We start from the raw sequence: 17,066 nt of genomic DNA, 5'->3' as shown, positions 1-17,066 counted from the left end.
GGACTTGGAGATGGGCCTTTAAGAGGAGGATTTCTGTGTGTTTTGAGGTGTATGCTGCCAAACACCTGCAGGTCTCACTGCCTTTGATTCAGTGAGAGGGGATAGAAAGTTAGTACCTCACAGGATGTGACTCTTTAGGCTAGAAGCACACCTCAATGAAATGTATTTTGAAACTTATCTCAGGGATATCCCAAATCTTTTCTCTGCACAAAGGGCAAAGAGAGATCTCTGTTCTGAAATATTTGGCCAGGCAGAGTGTTCATCTAGTTCATCCAGTTCCATCCTCCCTGCCATGGGCAGAGACACCTTCCACCATCCCAGGTTGCTCCAAGCCCCATCCAACCTGGCCTGGAACACTTCCAGGGATGGGGCAGCCACAGCTTCTCTGGACAACTTGTGTCAGTGCCTAATATCTAGTTTAAATCTGCACTCTTTCAGTTAAAACCATTGCCTCCCAGAGATGTTTACAGGCAGCAATGTGGACAGCTGTGCAGGTGTCACATGTGTAAATCAGAGTATTGCACACTTTTAATATGCATTGCAAAAGTATACACCAAAGAAACCATCCCTTTTGCTTGTTGCAAGTGGGAACTGTGATGGAGATAGTATAAAGGCTTTTATATTGCCAGATTCTTACTGAAGAGATTTACTTACTGTTTGAGATAAACAAAACAAAATCAAACCATCAAATAGTAGATGTTTGGGATACACTTCCATGATCCAGTTGCTCTGTGTACTCACCCTGGCATAATTTGCTGTTTAGAGGCAGCTCAGAAGGTGCTGCTGATGCTGAGTGCAATAATCCCAAATGTCTTAGTGGCAGTTCCTGGGGAGAGCAGACTATTCATAGCACCACTGCATAGTCTTGCTCCTTGCTTTACGGTCATATTTACTTCAATGATCTGGATCCCAATGGGTTTGATATATCCACTTTTCATTTAAACCAAGAGAGGTCTATTCACAAACTCTTAGAGTGGTACAAAGCACCTTTAAGCACATGTCTGTGTAGAGTTCTCGATACCTGTGAGATTACTTCTGTCAACTGAAGTTCACACGTGCTTGTACCTGCAGGCAGATTTTTCCCAGTTGGAACATACTTCCCACATGGTTCTGGTGAAGCTCAGTTTTGTTCAGGTGGACAACACCGACACAAATCTATTTAGTTTCTCTTAAAAGTACTTACAGCTCCTTGCCCTGGTCTCCAGCCTCCATCTGACAGTGTTCTGATCGGTTTTTTTTAATGAATTGACAAAAAAAAGACTTTTAGATTTTTTATTAAAAGTGGAACTCAAATAAATAAAAGAAATATCCATCTGTCAAAATGATCAGAATTGTGGGATTAGGACCAATAATAAGTCAGGTAGTAAAACAAGTAATGAGCTCATGTGCTAATCCACATCCTGCAAGTTGGTCTATAGAGAGTACCAGGGGCAGTTTTGCTAAACTCCTCTCCTAGCCAGGCCCATCTCCATTCAGAATGCATTTTGGAAATAACTTAGGGAACCAAAACATCTCTATTTTTCTGATTTTTAAAAGGATAGTATTAAGCATCTTGCAGTCCTCGAAACTCAGATGCTGAGACTCTTGATCGCAGAACCCTTGATTCAATGAAGTCTTGATCACAGAATATATGAGTAGTGGCTGGTTTGATTCTGGTTTATTTACAGAAAACTTTAGAATCTCTGGGTGAAGATCTTTACCCAAAGCTTGTGTGTGTCAAGAGACTAAATATTTACTGTGCTAACAGCAGGGACACTGACATTTTTTATTTATAAGGCTCATTATTGTGTATTGGAAAATATTAGCAAGTTCACTGGGATCTTTCTGCATCATGGGTTTAAGCTTAATGATGGTGAATGTTTCTGGGTTGCCCATACCTTAAACTTATATGATTCAGGTATATCCTGTAGAAACTGTGTATTCTAAACTACTTTCTTGTCACAACCAGTATCTCTGTCTTGTGAGGCAGAATGTGCATGTTTTCTGTCTGGGCCTGATCTGTTTGGCCTCAGAAATAGATGCTTTTTGAATGTATTTTCTGGGTTTGGTAGTCAGATAGACAAATTTGAGGAAGTAATATTAAGGATTGTTGAATGCAAAGAAGCTGTTTATGCTTCAGGAAGAACTGAAAGTTTGAAACTTGCCTTGTAAAAGTATTATTATGTATTTGGGTTGTCCTGGGACTCGGTCCTAAATATATATTGCTGTCTAATGTTGGATCTGGAGATGGATGGACTTATGGTTTGTTCCTGCATACCTTTCTGATGGTGGCATCCCTGCTGAAAGTTTATAGGGTGGTGTTTTAGCTGTGAAATGAGAGTTCTTACTTTCGTGATGAACTGACTGTTTTAAATTCCAGGGGCGAAGTTCACTGTGCTCTCTCAGCCATTTTCCATCTTCCCTGTCCCGGTGGCAGCGAAGGCCAGCATGATCCTTGTTGTCCTACTGGGCTCAGCAGCATCTGCATTCACCAGTGTTCTTGCATTCTGCTGGTTCAAGAAGAGCAAAAGCAACAGTAAGTTGGAAATACTCATTAAAATTTATATTTGCAGACCCCCTATTTTATTTAACAAATCCACAGAATGGCCACAATGGGTTTCAGACAATAGAATTCAAAAAGCTCTGAGAAGTTTACTATTAGCAATATATTTTGTACTCAGTGCAGGGAGAAGAATTGACTTTGATTATCCATGTGATTATCCTTTTGATTATCAAATCCATTTGATTATCCCTTCTAACTCAGGATATTCTGTGATTCTATGATTCTATGGTAGTTCAAGGTTATGGAGTTTTATGCCTATAAAAGCTGTTACGAAACAAGAAGAAATGGCCTCAAGTTGCATCAGGGGAAGTTTAGATTGGATATTACATTTCTTCCTGGAAAGGGTTGTCAAGAACTGGAACAGGCTGCCCAGGGAAGTGGTGGAGTCAGTCACCATCCCTGGAAGTGTTCAAAAGGTGTGTGGACATGGCATTTGTTGGGGTACATATAAACTCAAGAAATATTCAATTATATATTCAAAAATATATTTACTTTTTGCTGGAATCAATTGTTCCTGCTGAGCTGAGGATGTATTGAGAGTGATGTGACTGTGTGTTTCATTACAGAAACAAGGACTGAACAGGTTGATGTTCCAGGGGCCAATACTAAGAGACCCAAAAAACAAGCACAGCCTCCTGCAGCTCCCATCAAGCCTTGCTACAATCAAGGAGAAAATGAAAAAGGAGTGCCTGTAGGAGGAGGTGAGACTGCAGTTTGACAGTAATTCAAATTCATAAACAGTTGAACGTCTTTTGACGTTTGAGTTGGTTTAGGTCTTCCAGCATATTCAGGTGTTGGAACAGACTGCCCAGGGAACTGATGGGATCACCATCACTGGAAGTGTTCAAAAAATGTGTGGGATGGGATGCTTTAGTATTGATCATGGTGGTGCTGGGTTGGTGGTTGGACTCAATGATCTTAAAGGTTTTTTTCCAACCTTAATAATCCAGTGATTTTATAGGTTTGAACAGGACCAGTGGCACAGTTCTCAGAAGGTCCACCTCTTTATTGCCTTCTCCCTCTGCTCACTGGTATTTTTCTACTTGTCATCTCCCTTTACACAGATAGAGTGAATTCCCAGCTACACTGAAGGCAGCAGCATAATTCCCGTATACTCACAGTGTGATTCTTGGGGTTGTGCTGTGCAGGGCCAGGAGCTGGACTTCCATGATCCTTGTGTATCTCTTCCAACAGGATATTCTATAATTCAGTGAGTTCATGATTTGTCCTTGTGTTTTTGGAGTAGGGCAGGGAAAACACCCCCGGTGTCCCCAGCACTGATGGATGGTTCAATTGCCAAACAGCCACCTCATACTGCTGGATATATTGGAAGTTACCAATGACTTGACCTTTAAGATATTCCAGCTGAAGTTGGGACCTGGCCAAATGGACAGGTAACCTGTAGTGGAGGAGTAAATGCACATAAAGGCCTGATTCATAAGCTGGGAAAGGGGCTGGAGCACAAGTCTGATGAGGAGCAGCTGAGGGAGCTGGGAGGGGGGCTCAGCCTGGAGAAAAGGAGGCTCAGGGGGGATCTTGTCACACTCTCCAGCTCCCTGACAGGAGATTGCAGCCAGGTGGGGGTCAGTCTCTTCTGCCTGGAGAAACAGGGCTGCTCCCTGCCCGAGTCTCCAAGTGCTGCAGTAACTGCAGAGGGATCAAAAAGCTCTGGACAGGTTTGCAGGCTCTGGAGGATGGTAGCGAAGTACACTGGAGGTAGAAAACAAAACACCCAGAGCTCATTTGCACAGTCTCTCTGAGTCCAACCCAACACTCCAAAGCAGCTCCATCCCCACCCACCCCACTCCGTGTCCCCCTTTACTCCCCGGGGTCCTGCCACAAACAACTCTTTTCCTCACACCTCCTCCAGACTCATCTTTTCATCGTGTGCTGATCAAACACGACTCCTTCTGAGGTCACAGGGAAGCAGACAGCCCCGGGGGCACGTGGCTGCCAGCACAAAGCACTGGCTTCCCTCTCTGCAAGTGTGAAATGTTCTTACAGGAGCTGAGGGCTTTTTTTATCTCACCTGCCAACAGCGCAGATCTGAGGGCACTCGGATAACCCCGCTGAACCCCCCATTTACTCTGGTTTGGGAATTTCTTTTTCCTCCTTCTTCCCCAAGCCTGTGGATTACATAAGAGGCAGGAAGAGGCGAGCTGGAGTTTTTATCTCCTTTTAATTAGCATCTATAACAAAAGCCGAGGGAGAGAGAGAGGGAAGGAGAGAGGAAATTCTGCAGTTTATGTGTTTTGATATTTGCTGTACTCCTCCAAAACACAGCATTCAGCTGTGTGCCTTAGGATACATATCTGCTATAAATTCATTTTTTATCTAATTTGTCTGAGATCTAAGCTTCCTGTGGAGGTCTGAGATCAAAGGATCTGATTCTGTCTGATGTTGGCTCTGACACATAATGCGTGCTGACTTAGTTCTGTCTATAAACTCGCAGTGGGAGGCTGCCACTCTCCCTTGGCACCTTTACATAGTGAACTTTCATTTTGGCTGGGGAGGCTGACAGGTATAGAGTTGATTGGAGCCTTCATGTAAATAATTCATGGAAAGATTTTTTCTTTTTGTCAGAAAAAGGCAATCCAGCCACTTAAAGTCTTTTAGGAATAGTTGCAAGACAAAAAGATTCCCCGATATGTTCAAATCTAAACAAGGATAACAATATCTTAAGTGAATTTAATACATATGACTTGGAAATGTCTAATGTTTGATTCCCCCTTATTTAAAGTGCTATTGGTTTTGGAGAGAGAGAGAGAGAGAGAGAGGAAATCAAAGCTGAACTCTTTTTGTTTAGTTTCTGCTTTATAGCTCTTTCCCTCATAAGAAATACCACTTTTCTAACACAATTAAGTGTTCAGAGTCTTTATTTATTAATCACCACAGTAAGACTAGCAAGAGAGAGCTTTTCTCTTTGGAAGGTGCTTGCAGAGTGCAAAGTCCAGTGGATCAGGGGCCCTGGATTTTGTACCAAAATGGGCAGCCGAGGATGAATGGATGGAAGGAACCAGCTAAGCAGTACTGCAGGGAAAAGGGATCAAGATATTACCTTGGCTAACCTTGGTGTAACCAAAAATCTCCTCAGCCTCACCCAATTATCTCTCTTGAATTAAAGAACTTTTGATTCACTAAGGCATTGTTAACACAACACAGCTGGAGGTGGAGGGATATAGACTTTCTTTTTGCTTTTTGGAATTTATTCTGGTGGTTCATCACCTTGGCCATTGAGGACTTGTATCCTCTAACAGCTTCCATTTCCAAGCTTCAATTTGGAGTTCTTTCAGGTGTGGCACCTGATTGATTCTTATGCTGAACTCCTTGGACATCTTCACCCAGAAATCACTGTTGTATTCCTGAAGATGTTCTGCAGATTGGATCTCCCTCCTTGCTCTGAGGTTGCTCAGATCAGCTCCTGCTCCTTCCTTTCTACCAGTCTGCCATTTTTTGTGTGTTTTAATTCCAAATCATCAGTGGAAACACTGAATATCTTCCATTTTAGTGGGAGTGTCTGGTACTGGTGCACACATCCCCACCTCTGAGAATTATTTCCCACATATAATTATTGCCTGAGCTCTATTAGCTGGTACTTAATCCAGTTAATCGTGTGCTTTAATGATATTGAATAGTTTGTATTTAATTTTTAAAAATCAGGATATTTATATTACTATGACGTATAAATCTCCAGGCAGCACTTCATCCTTGCAACTTCTACTATCCAGAAAACTTTTAGCCTCCTTCATTAATTCAAACTTGTTTGAAAAGGCCTATTTTCACCGTTGAAAATGTCACCTTTAAAAACGAAGAGAGAGCCAATAAGTCTCAGGAACTGACATGAAGATTTGATATGGGGGATTGTGACCTGATTATGCTCTTTATGTGTGTAAGAAAGAAAATTGAACCTGGTGATGCATGTAATTTTTACCTTAAAACAGCCAACTACCTAATATTTAAGCAAACTTAAGAAGGAAAATTGTTAAACACAGAAATATATCTGACTACTGAAGTTTTGCCAACAACTTTCCAGTGGATTTTCAAGAGGGACAATTCTGAAATTAGAAGTTATGAATGCACAAGTTGAAAAAAACCAGCAACACCCTTTAACAGGAAAAATTAGCACAAGCATCAAGTCATTGTCACTGTCAGAGTTCCAGATGTTCAAGGAGTGTCTGGACAATCTTTTTTGTCATATGATTTTGCTTGAGGTGTTCTTGTGAGGAGCAGGGATTGGGCTTGATCATCCTTATGTGTCCCTTCCAATCTGGGATATTCTATGATTCAGCAAATATAGTTCCAATTAATGAATTACAGAAAAGGGAGAAGAGAATGAATCTGAGCAGGTCTGAGCAAGAGTGGGCTGAATGTCACAGGCTGCTAAGGGCCAAAATGAAAGGACAACCCTGAAAAATCAGGAGTAGTAACAATGCCTTGTCTGATATTATTTGTGCTATGGACCTATAAAATGTGCAGATATATGGACTATAAAAGCTGATGTTGTCCACTAACATGAGACATGTGGACTAGGACTAGTTCTGGATTTGGAATGAATATAAAAGATTTGGGTCTGGGCTGTTTTCGTTTCACATTCCTGGGGGAAGGGAGAGGATTGCAAGAATATTACAAATGTTTTTAGCATCCAAATGATAGCAAAAATGAGGCTGCCAATCTTGCACTGAAATGATAGCACACCCTGTCAACTCAGAAGCTGTCTCTGCTGTGACACTAGAACTGATTTTGTCATTGATAACCCTTTGGTTCACAGGGATGTAAACATTTTGTGTTTCCACATGAAAAATAGATAGTCTGTGTTTTCTTTTTTCTGCATTTTTTCAACATCATTTCTGAAACAGCATTACAGGTTACAGGTTCTGCCTTGAGTAGGACTCAAATGTTGGAAATATAAAGTTCTATCTTTTTTTTACAGACTGATTCAGAAAGGGATGATGTATTTTATAGGTGTGTAGCATTAATATATATTATCAGTCTTATCACTACATAGCTTACTGACCAACTTCATTCTATATACTTAATTATTAAATATTTACTGAAAATTTGTTAACCATTGAAGATTCTGTAAGAGCTGTTAGTGTATCAATAAGAGCAAACCAGCTGGTTTTGTTGCTTTTTATTTATTTGTGGAAATAGCTAATGTTTTTTTGACTTTAACAACTTATTTCTCTCAAACTAAAATCTGTGCCCAGTAAATTTATGTCTCTAACAATAACTTTTAATTAACCATGCTTTTTAATTAACCATGGAATCATGCAATCATATAATTATTTGGGTTAGAAGAGATTTTAAAAATCATCTTATTCTAACACCTGCCACTAGGTCAGCAGGGACACCTTAAAGTATCCCAGGTTGCTCCAAGCCCCATCCAACCCGGCCTTGAACATTTCCAGGGATGGGTCAGCCACAACTTCTCTTGGGCAACCTGTGCCAGGCCCTCACCACCCTCACAGGGAAGAATTTCTTCCTAACCTCTAATCTAAATGTCTCCTCTTTTGGTTTAAAATTCTTCCTCCTTTTCCTATCACTGTCTGCCCATGTGAAATTAAAAAAAATAATTAATGTCTTTAACACATAGCAAAGCCATAAAAGGGTAAGGTACATGAAGGTGGGATCTTATAATTACTGTAAAGAGCAAACAAATCTTTCTTTCCCAGTTATGGCAGGAACTGGAGCCGTGGGACGTGCCACAGGACAACTGGAGGAGCTGAACCTGCCAACCCGTGAAGCCAAGTCAGTGAGAAAGTTGAACAATGTCCAGCGTAAGACAGGGGACAGACACCCCTTTTCTTCAGCAAGGAAAAGGGACAGTCACCAACAGCCACGTGGAGGAAGAATTCCTGGTGACCCTGTGGAACATCAGCAGCCAATTGCCCCGGGGTGCTCCAGCCAGAAGGAAGTCCCCAAACCTTCAGCTGGTTACAACCAGGAAAGAGAGGAGTCCAAAAGGATGCCCAGACATCAGAATGATGTGGGAGAGCATGTTGCCGTGGTGGCAGCAGAGGGGTAAAGAAGTGCTGTGAGGGGGTGGACCACTAGCAAAGCAAGATTTTCCTGGCCTGAAGTCAATGGGGAGCCGAGTCTTTTGTCTCTGTGTTCAGGGAAAATCATACACTTTAGGATGGGGAACTAGATGGTCACATGTACAAATGAACCTGTTACCTGGATCTGCAGCCCACTGGGAGACCCTGGCCATGTCTTTGATGTTGACCTTCCTTAGCTCCCAAAACAGGGTGGGTGCATCCAAACTGCCTGTTCAGAACAGCCCTCTGACACCTCTAAAACTCTCTTCAAGTGTTGTTTGGGGGAGTGCTAGATCAGCTTTGAGATCCCATTCAGAAGCAGTCAGGGATTAGCCCAACAACTCAACAGTGTCTAGAGCAATGCTGATTGGTATTTATGCATATATGCAAATATGTGGAAATTTTCCCCTTTCCTCCAACCATGCTTTTAGTTTCATTCAAAGAACCTTGGTATGTGCATAAATATTTTCCTTTTTCTGAAGGGAAACACCACATTTATTCAACTTTCACTGTGGCTACAGTAAGTGCTTTCGTACCTCCATACTTACACTTGTGTGTTTGTTTCTTTTCTTTTTTTTTTTAAATTAAAGTATTTTACTGAGTAAGTCTCCACCATGGCATTGTTTCTGACACCTTTAAATCACTGGCTTGTTATGAACACAACTCTTTATGGATAATAATAATAAGGCTGACATTCTTCAGTTGCTCAGAGAATTCCTCTGTGCTTTGCTTTACTGAGCTGGAAGATGAGGAACTTTATTATGTACCATATTTATGTACCATAAAATTCTTGGTTGCAAGGTGTCCTGGTGGCACCAGATAAAATTTATATTCCTCTGCAGAAAAAATTACTTAAGCAGGAAGATGTGGTTTCTGGACAGATCAGCAGTGGAAGAAAAGCTGACAAACCTTCATTTGAAAAAAAAAAAACAAACAACAAAATAAACCACAAAGCAATTCATTTCAAGCTGCAGGATTTAAGGTGCAGATTCTAGTCAGCAAACTGCAGTTTTCTAGGCAAAGAAATAGATTCTCTAGCATTGGCTCCTGTACTATGTTGTGTTTGTAATCCTAATTTTGGGGTGAAATCAGACTGATTCCATACTGAGCTAGGTTTGTGGATGACTGCACAGGAGATTTTCTGGCTTAAAACAGTTGAGGATGAGGGCCTTATATCATTAAGTGCAGTGGATTAGCCTTCCTGACCTCTTACATGACATAGAAAAGCAATTTATTACATTATTTTTTTTGAGCGGTCAAAATATTAATTTATGTGAATCAAGAAGGTAGATCCCTAGGGATTGTGATTCAGGGTCCATGTAAAAAGATATAAAGCTTGTGAGACATGGTCTGGAGACCGTTGCTTCCTCCACAGCTGATACCCAGTTTTAGATGCTTTCACAGGGCAAAAGATCCTTTTCTCTCTCAGAAATACAATTCCTCCATTCCCTGAACTTCCCTCCCCTTCAGTGTTTCTACTCCCAGTAAGTGATTCCATCACATTCAAGCAGTATGAAAGCAAATAACATATAATTACATATGTCAGCAGGTATGCAAATAATACTGAATGCAAATTATATGCAAATGCAATACAACCTTCTTTGGAGGGAAAAAATCAGATATATTGGAAACAGTTAAGGGCTTTAATTAATCCTTTAGTTCATAATCCTTGCATTTATCAATACTTTGTTTACAGAATGAGTAATGTCTTGTACTAGACTTCTAAAAAAGTCTTTAACTGCAGCAATATTGATCTTGATTTCCCAGAGTGCTGTGTGTTAACTGAGTGATGGAAAGAAGTGAGGAGAAAGTAGAACAAAACATGGACACAAATGGGTGCAAACATGAAGTGATTCCTGAATACGTAAGAAATGTAGGGGATGTTGTGCATCAGAAAAAAAACCCACTGTAGTGATCAGAGAGAATGAAGATATGGTTGAAGAACATGGTTAAACACGAGATGGCATCTTTTCCAAAAATAAATGTGTTTAAACTGACTGCAGCTGCCCTTGGATGAAGTGGGATTCTTCTGCTTTGTGCCTGATGGAGTTCCAGATTTATTTTGAATATTTTCCATCTAGACAGGCCAAGATAAAAACAGACTCTCAGTCTTACAGGGAATGCATGATTAGATGAGAAGTTGTGGATTCCCCATTCCTGGAAGTGTTCATGCCCAGGCTGGATGGGGCTTGGAGCAACCTGGTCTAGTGGGAGGTGCCCCTGCCCATGGTAAGTGGGTGGAACGAGATGGCCTTTAAGGTCCTTTCAGCCCAAACCATTTAGTGACCAGACATACCCAAGCTGCTCCACGACATCCTGGGCAAGGCAAAGAAAGAGAACACACATCTCATGTCCCAAACCAAAAGCCTTATTTTACAATAATTTGAATTCCTGCTTGGCCTGTGGGGCCTCTGCATGTCCTCAGTGTCTTGTGATCAGCACTTTTGGTGATCCTGCTCAACATCCTTAGTCTTTGCATCGAGTTCTCCTTAACCCTTATACTATAATTAGGACAACAGCATTTTCCCGACTTTACAGAGATGTTTTATGGGTAAATTTATGATATTATACATCTCAAAAGCCCGGGTGAGAGCAGGGCAGGGTGGGGATGGAATGAAAGGAGTCAGAGGAAGAACCTACAGTGTGACATGTGGGTTACACATGAGGGTTGGGTGCCTTGATAAACCTGAGGATATCAAAGCCACCTGGCACAGCTTCAGGAATGCAGCTGAAGAATTCACTTTTTTTATGCTGTCAAGGTCCAGCTTCTGTGAGGACATAAAGAGACAGCAGCAGGATTTCAGCTCAGATTTTGGAAGAAGCCCATGGGCATGTTTTGACAGACTCATTCTCCAGCACAGCCCACGTTCAGACCAGCTCTCTGAGGGACACTAAGCACTTCCAGCAAACCCACCTGGGCTTAGCAAAGTTCTGCTTCCCCACTCTGAACACTGAGGAAGCCTTCAAAAAGCAGGAAAAATGAATATAAAAGTCTCTGGATCTGCCTGTGCAGATCCATCCTCCAAGGTCCAAAATCTTTCTGAACAGTCATGTTAAATGTCAGTGAAATTTGACAATTGGAGCCAATGGCAAAAATTTCATTAAGTTTGCTGGATTTGGGGTTTCCACCTGCTAACCTTTTTCTGTAGTCCCATCTGCAATAGCACTGAGTTCCTTTATTGATATAAATAGTGTAGCTGAAAGGATGCCTTATTTTTAACCAAGCTCTCCAGGCCTGTCTGAATTGCTAGACAATGCACAGTCAAAATTATTCTTTTTCCCTTTTTTTTTCCTTTCCATTTTGTGGAAGTGGTATTTTTTCCTCTTATGTCTGAAGTAGAGGAGTGCATTACAGAAAAATTTGCCTAAGGCTTTGGACCAGAGCTGATGAGACTTCACTAAGATACAGGAACAGGCACATGGATAGAAAAAAAGAAAGCCTGTGAAAAATTAAAATGACAAGCCTGGTTAGGGAGCAGAGATAACTGGTGATGTAGTAAAATTAATTACAGTCTGGGTTGAAGGAATTGTGTGCCTAATACAAAATTAAAAAAAAAAAAAAAAAAAAAAAAGCAAATAACAGCAATGAGATTATAAACCCTTTCATCATCTCTATATGGTATAACTTCCAGTCCCTATTTATTATGGTGTCTATTATGGCATTTATTTCTATAGGATGAGATGTATAAATGGCAAATAAAGGAGGCAAGTGTCCAGTCAGAAGGTTTTTCTCTGATTCTGCAATGAATGGCCTTATTAAGGGGAGAATTACACTCAAAAAAATCTTCAGTGGACTTGGAACTGTGGGAGGAAACCTCCACTGGATCAGGAAAACTGCATGATACTCTGAGGATGCTTACAGATTCACAATTTTTTTTAGATTTAATTTTTTTGTGATCATTGCGCATTTGCCAGGACTTGAAATAATTCCAGCTTTCTACCTACGGAAATGTGGAAAATGTTGGGAGATAATTTGTTGATCAACATTATGAAGATGATTGCAAGGGCCAAAGGCAGATACAGCGTAGGATCATTCCAGGATTCCAGAACACACCAGCCAAGGGGCATTTCTATGGTCATATAAAAGGAGTCTGTTTTTAGGGAGTGAGGACAGGAGACAGGTGCTACCTGAGGTCCAAGACTTCACATATTGGGTGGCATGACAGGCTCCAGTGAGGGACAGTGAAGCTCCAAGAAGTTTGAGATCAACCAAGGGAGGACCTTCAGGAGGTGCCAGAGTTGTTTTTCACTGGCTCAGACCTCTGTGTGCATGTGCAGGTCTGGAGCTGCCAAGAAGCTGCCAACAATCTTCTCCTCTCTCACCAAAACATTTCAAAATTTTCGGTTTTCAAAGAACAAAAGGAAACAGGAGTGACCCTTCCATTAGTGAGTTTTCCAAAAGGGAAAAAAGAAAGATATAGAGGATGTTTTATTTTTCAACTGGAAGTTGACCTGTCTTTTGAAGGAGGGTTGTCTGGGGAGATGTTTATGCTCTCTTTTTGCTTTCTTTTTTTTTTTTTTCCCTCTTTTCCTTCACATAGGGGAGAAAAACAGCAGAGAAGAACCAACAAAGAGGGGGAAAAAAGAAGTTTAGAACAGAGATCATGGCAGAATATTGCACATAAGCAAGGTCAGCCCCTGAGTAGTTTCCATATTGTGTTAGACCTGAGGGGTGCCAGTGTTGGATACTTGGGGAAGAATATAAGAAAAAGGCAAATGTGAAATTAGCCTTCCCTGGATTTTATTTTAAGCCAGAAGAGATTTCTGAAATTGGTGGTTGCTCCTAATGACCATTGGATGGACCTATTTTCCCTGAACATTTTATGGAAGTGCAGCATTAATATCATGTTAAACTGAATTATCTATATCCTGTGTGAAAAAAAAGAAGATATTTATGCTTTTATTTTAAGTGTTCTGCCTGATATTTTCCAGGTTTTCTTGCATGACAAATAGGGAGTAACATTTATTCACCTTGCTTTTCCAAATGCCCCACATATTCTTTATCACTTTCCATGTTCTGTGGGAGTCCTGTGGAATTCAGGGATCTGACTAAAAATTCACCTGAATAGATAAAGGGTAATAAAGGAAAAGAAGAGAAAGTGAATATAATAAGTCAGTTCTCCCACGAAAAACCTCCCTCCCTCTGGAGGAGGAGGATTTGTGCAGTTAAACCTGTAGCAAGTAGATGCTGACTACGACCCTGATCTTTGGTCCTTGATTAGAAACCTAAATTCTGGTGGAAAAAATCCAGGATAAAACTGTTTAATACTAAGACCATCCACTTTAATTTGGGATCACTGGGGAGGGAAGAAGAACAGAAAGAGGTGACACAGCCAAAACAGTGGAGTGGACAAGGGTCTCTGCAGCAGCACTGTGGGAGAGGGACTCAAGCCAGGTCAAATCCATTCAGAGGTAGGAGCTACACACAATCTGAGCACAGAACATCACCCAAATTTGATGCTGCTGTGGGTGAGGATCATCTTCATTTCCCCGAGGTCATTTGTCCATACCCCTGGATGGGTTTGGTGTGGTTGCATGAATTTGTGCTCCCCCTCCTGATACATCTCTCTGTTCCAGAGCATATTAGAGACGAAGCCGGTGTCTGAGACACGCCACGTCTCGCAGCCGTCAAAGGGAATGATGCTAAAAATATCCCACTCTTGCTCTCCCTCCCCCCTGCCTGTCTCCCCGTGTCTAGGTGCTGACAAAAGTTATTTGTCGTATTCCCTTCATTTGGTGAGTGACAGGAGACTGGTGTCAAGTGAGAAAATGAAATGTAAATTTTATTAAACACCTTCTCATCTCTGTGTATCAATCCAGATTCCAGCCTAACACAGCAAATCAAATCCTGTCTTCACCAGGCCTGAGGGCACACACAGAATCATTTCTCCTTAATACCATTCCCTCCTAGTAAAATATTTTTCTGTTTAGTAAATGAAAATTTAAAATGCAAACCCTATTTTAATCCCAGAGAAAAGCTGTGCATTGCAGGGAGAAGGATGATACATTTTGTTCTGTTATGCTTCGTGCTTTCTTCTGTTTTCAGACACAGAAATGAAGATTAGTTGAAGCAGAAATTGTGACTCCCTTTTAAGACTTGCCCATTGGGATTTTTTATCTTCATGTCCACCACTGGGCTTAGTAGCTGACTAGTCCAGAGATGATTCAGTATCCACTTGTTTAGTGCACAATTGCATGGTAAATTATATGGTGCACTGAAGTCTGAAACACTATTCCCAAGTGAATGATACCAGAAGTTCTTTGCTGTGGGTCTTAATACCTGTATTTCTTTGAGAATGAGAGTTTTGGTCCACTGTGAAAGGAAAAATTGTTAGAAAAGGAAGTTTTTGCTGAGCAAAATCGTGGTTGATTTGGCTCTTTATATTCTCAGGAAAACGAAATAATTAGTTTCTTTTGGTAACAGTGGGAAGACATTTATAGCTGTTTATCTAGGCTGTGTAGGGGTTGAAATTGGGATGGAGACAATACATTTATGAGATAAGACAAGACAAATTTTCCTTTACTCCCAAGAGTTGGTACTGGAGAATATGCCCAGAGGGGTTGTGGACTTCCCATCCCTTGAAGTGCTCAAGGCCAGGCTGGATGGGGCTTGAAGCAACCCGGGATAGTGGGAGGTGTCCCTGCCCATGGCAAGGGGGTTGGAACCAGATGAGCTTTAAGGTCCCTTCCAACCCAAATCGTTCCATAATTTTATGATTCTCTGAATATTTTTAATGAGGTCACTGATTAACCTCCATTTCAGTGTGTGATGCTGGAAGCACTGAACCATTGCTGTCTGAGACACTCAGTGAAGGAACAAATCCAAGACCTACCTTTCATCTACATGCATTGTCCCTAATTATCAAAAGTTATGTGTCTAGGCTGACCTAATTTGCCCTGGTGTGTGGGTAATATCATCAAATAGGGGTTCAGGAGGGTGCTGCACTTCATTTTTCATACACAGCAATTGCAGGACAGGCTGAATCCCCCTGTGGAAGAGCCTGTCTCTCTGCTGTCACCTGAATAACTTCAATGAGATGGTTGACTTGTAGTCTTTTCAAACAGGCATCTCACCTTAACCTGGGTATGCACTTCCTACTTCAGTTCCCAACTCATCATGAGTTATTTTCTGATGAAAATGTACAGTAGAATGTAGAAGCGCTAAAAAAGTAGAGGTTCTCTGACATTTTTCCCCTCTGAAAATAGTTCTCTGCTCTTTAGTTGCCCCTCATAGCAGTAACTCATCCAGTACAACTTTACCTTGGAGCTGAAGGTCCTGGGATTGCCTGGTTTCCCTACCTAAAACAGCCCTAAGAGTTTACAGGAGCTCAGGGCTTCAGACATCTCATAGACTTGGGAGCCAACAACAAGCTCAGACAAGGTTCCCGTCTTTCAGGTCCTTCAAGAATTGACTACAGCACTTCATTTCAAGGAGGCTCAGAGCATATATAGTCCCCAAAAATTTGGGGAAAAAAAATTGTAGTAATTCCAAAGAAATTAGAATGATTTAAAAATTATTGTTTAATATGATATTTTTTATGATTTTCAACATCTCCAGTATTCTGTTTTAAATTCAGGTTTTCCCTTCCAAGAGAAATAGTAGACTCTTGCTTTCCCTAACAGCTTTGGGAGAGAAAGCTGTGCTGTTGTCCATGAATCAGGGACAGATGACATGAAACAAGGAAGAGTTAAGCAACCCACTAAGGCTTGTACTGGGAGCAAGGGGAAAAGAAATCAGAAAAAGCACTCATTTCCCTTGGCTGTCTGTCCTGAGACAAATTCACTACAGTATTTTGGTTATCTAAGCTTGTTTCAGAGAGGAAAAAGGAAGACAGACAACAAAAAAAGTAATGGAAAATGAAACTTCCAACTTCCGAATTAGGCTGGATATGAGCTGTCCTCAGTTCAAGTCTGGATCCTGCTGCCAATTCCCCTCTCTGACCTCAGGCCACTCATTTAATGTCTCTGCCCCTCAGCTCCTCACGTGCAAAATGAGAATGTTAATACAGCTTTGCTTGTAACTCAGCCCACTTTGCCCACTCAGGCTTTGGAGTCCTCTGCATTGAGGCTGTTTCCAATTAATTATTTTCAAAAAGTGCAGTTCCATCCTGGCAGCCCAGTTGCCATTGAAATCATATTTGAAACAAAAGGGTAGTAGTGGTAATTTTAGTAGTGATAGTAATAGGGATAGAAATAGTAATAGTGATAGTAATAGAGATATAGAGATAGAAATAGAACTAGAAATAGAAGTAAAAGTAAAAAAAAGAATGAGAAAAAGAGTAATAGTGATAGTAATAGAGATATAGAGATAGAAATAGAACTAGAAATAGAAGTAAAAGTAAAAAAAAGAATGAGAAAAAGAAAAATAAAAAGCAAAGAAGAGAAAGAAAAAGGGAAAGGGAAACGGAAAGGGAAAGAAAAAGAAAAACAAAAAGAAAAAGAAAAAAAAAAGAAAAAGAAAAAGAAAAAGAAAAAGAAAAAGAAAA

At 40.9% G+C, this 17,066-nt stretch overlaps 1 protein-coding gene across 9 annotated transcripts in view; it reads left to right on the top strand.

The window, feature by feature from the left end:
• The window catches only part of PKHD1 (polycystic kidney and hepatic disease 1 (autosomal recessive)), a 275,429-nt gene that overhangs the window by 256,725 nt on the left and 1,638 nt on the right, over positions 1–17,066 (top strand). For 7 of the 9 annotated variants that reach the window (XM_017813106.1, XM_017813105.1, XM_017813108.1 and 4 more), the window contains 3 exons: positions 2,360–2,515; positions 3,109–3,243; positions 8,215–10,981. In XM_017813106.1, coding sequence (XP_017668595.1) covers positions 2,360–2,515; positions 3,109–3,243; positions 8,215–8,567 — 644 coding nt within the window. In that variant the 3' untranslated portion in view covers positions 8,568–10,981. Of the gene's footprint in view, positions 1–2,359; positions 2,516–3,108; positions 3,244–3,788; positions 3,878–8,214; positions 10,982–17,066 lie in introns of those variants that run through there. The other 2 variants (XR_001874451.1, XM_017813107.1) reach the window with 2 other exon arrangements.

The sequence above is a fragment of the Lepidothrix coronata genome, unplaced genomic scaffold, assembly GCF_001604755.1.
Source record: "Lepidothrix coronata isolate B3197 unplaced genomic scaffold, Lepidothrix_coronata-1.0 Scaffold39, whole genome shotgun sequence".
NCBI lineage: Eukaryota > Metazoa > Chordata > Aves > Passeriformes > Pipridae > Lepidothrix > Lepidothrix coronata.
This window is presented reverse-complemented; position numbering and strand designations above follow the sequence as displayed.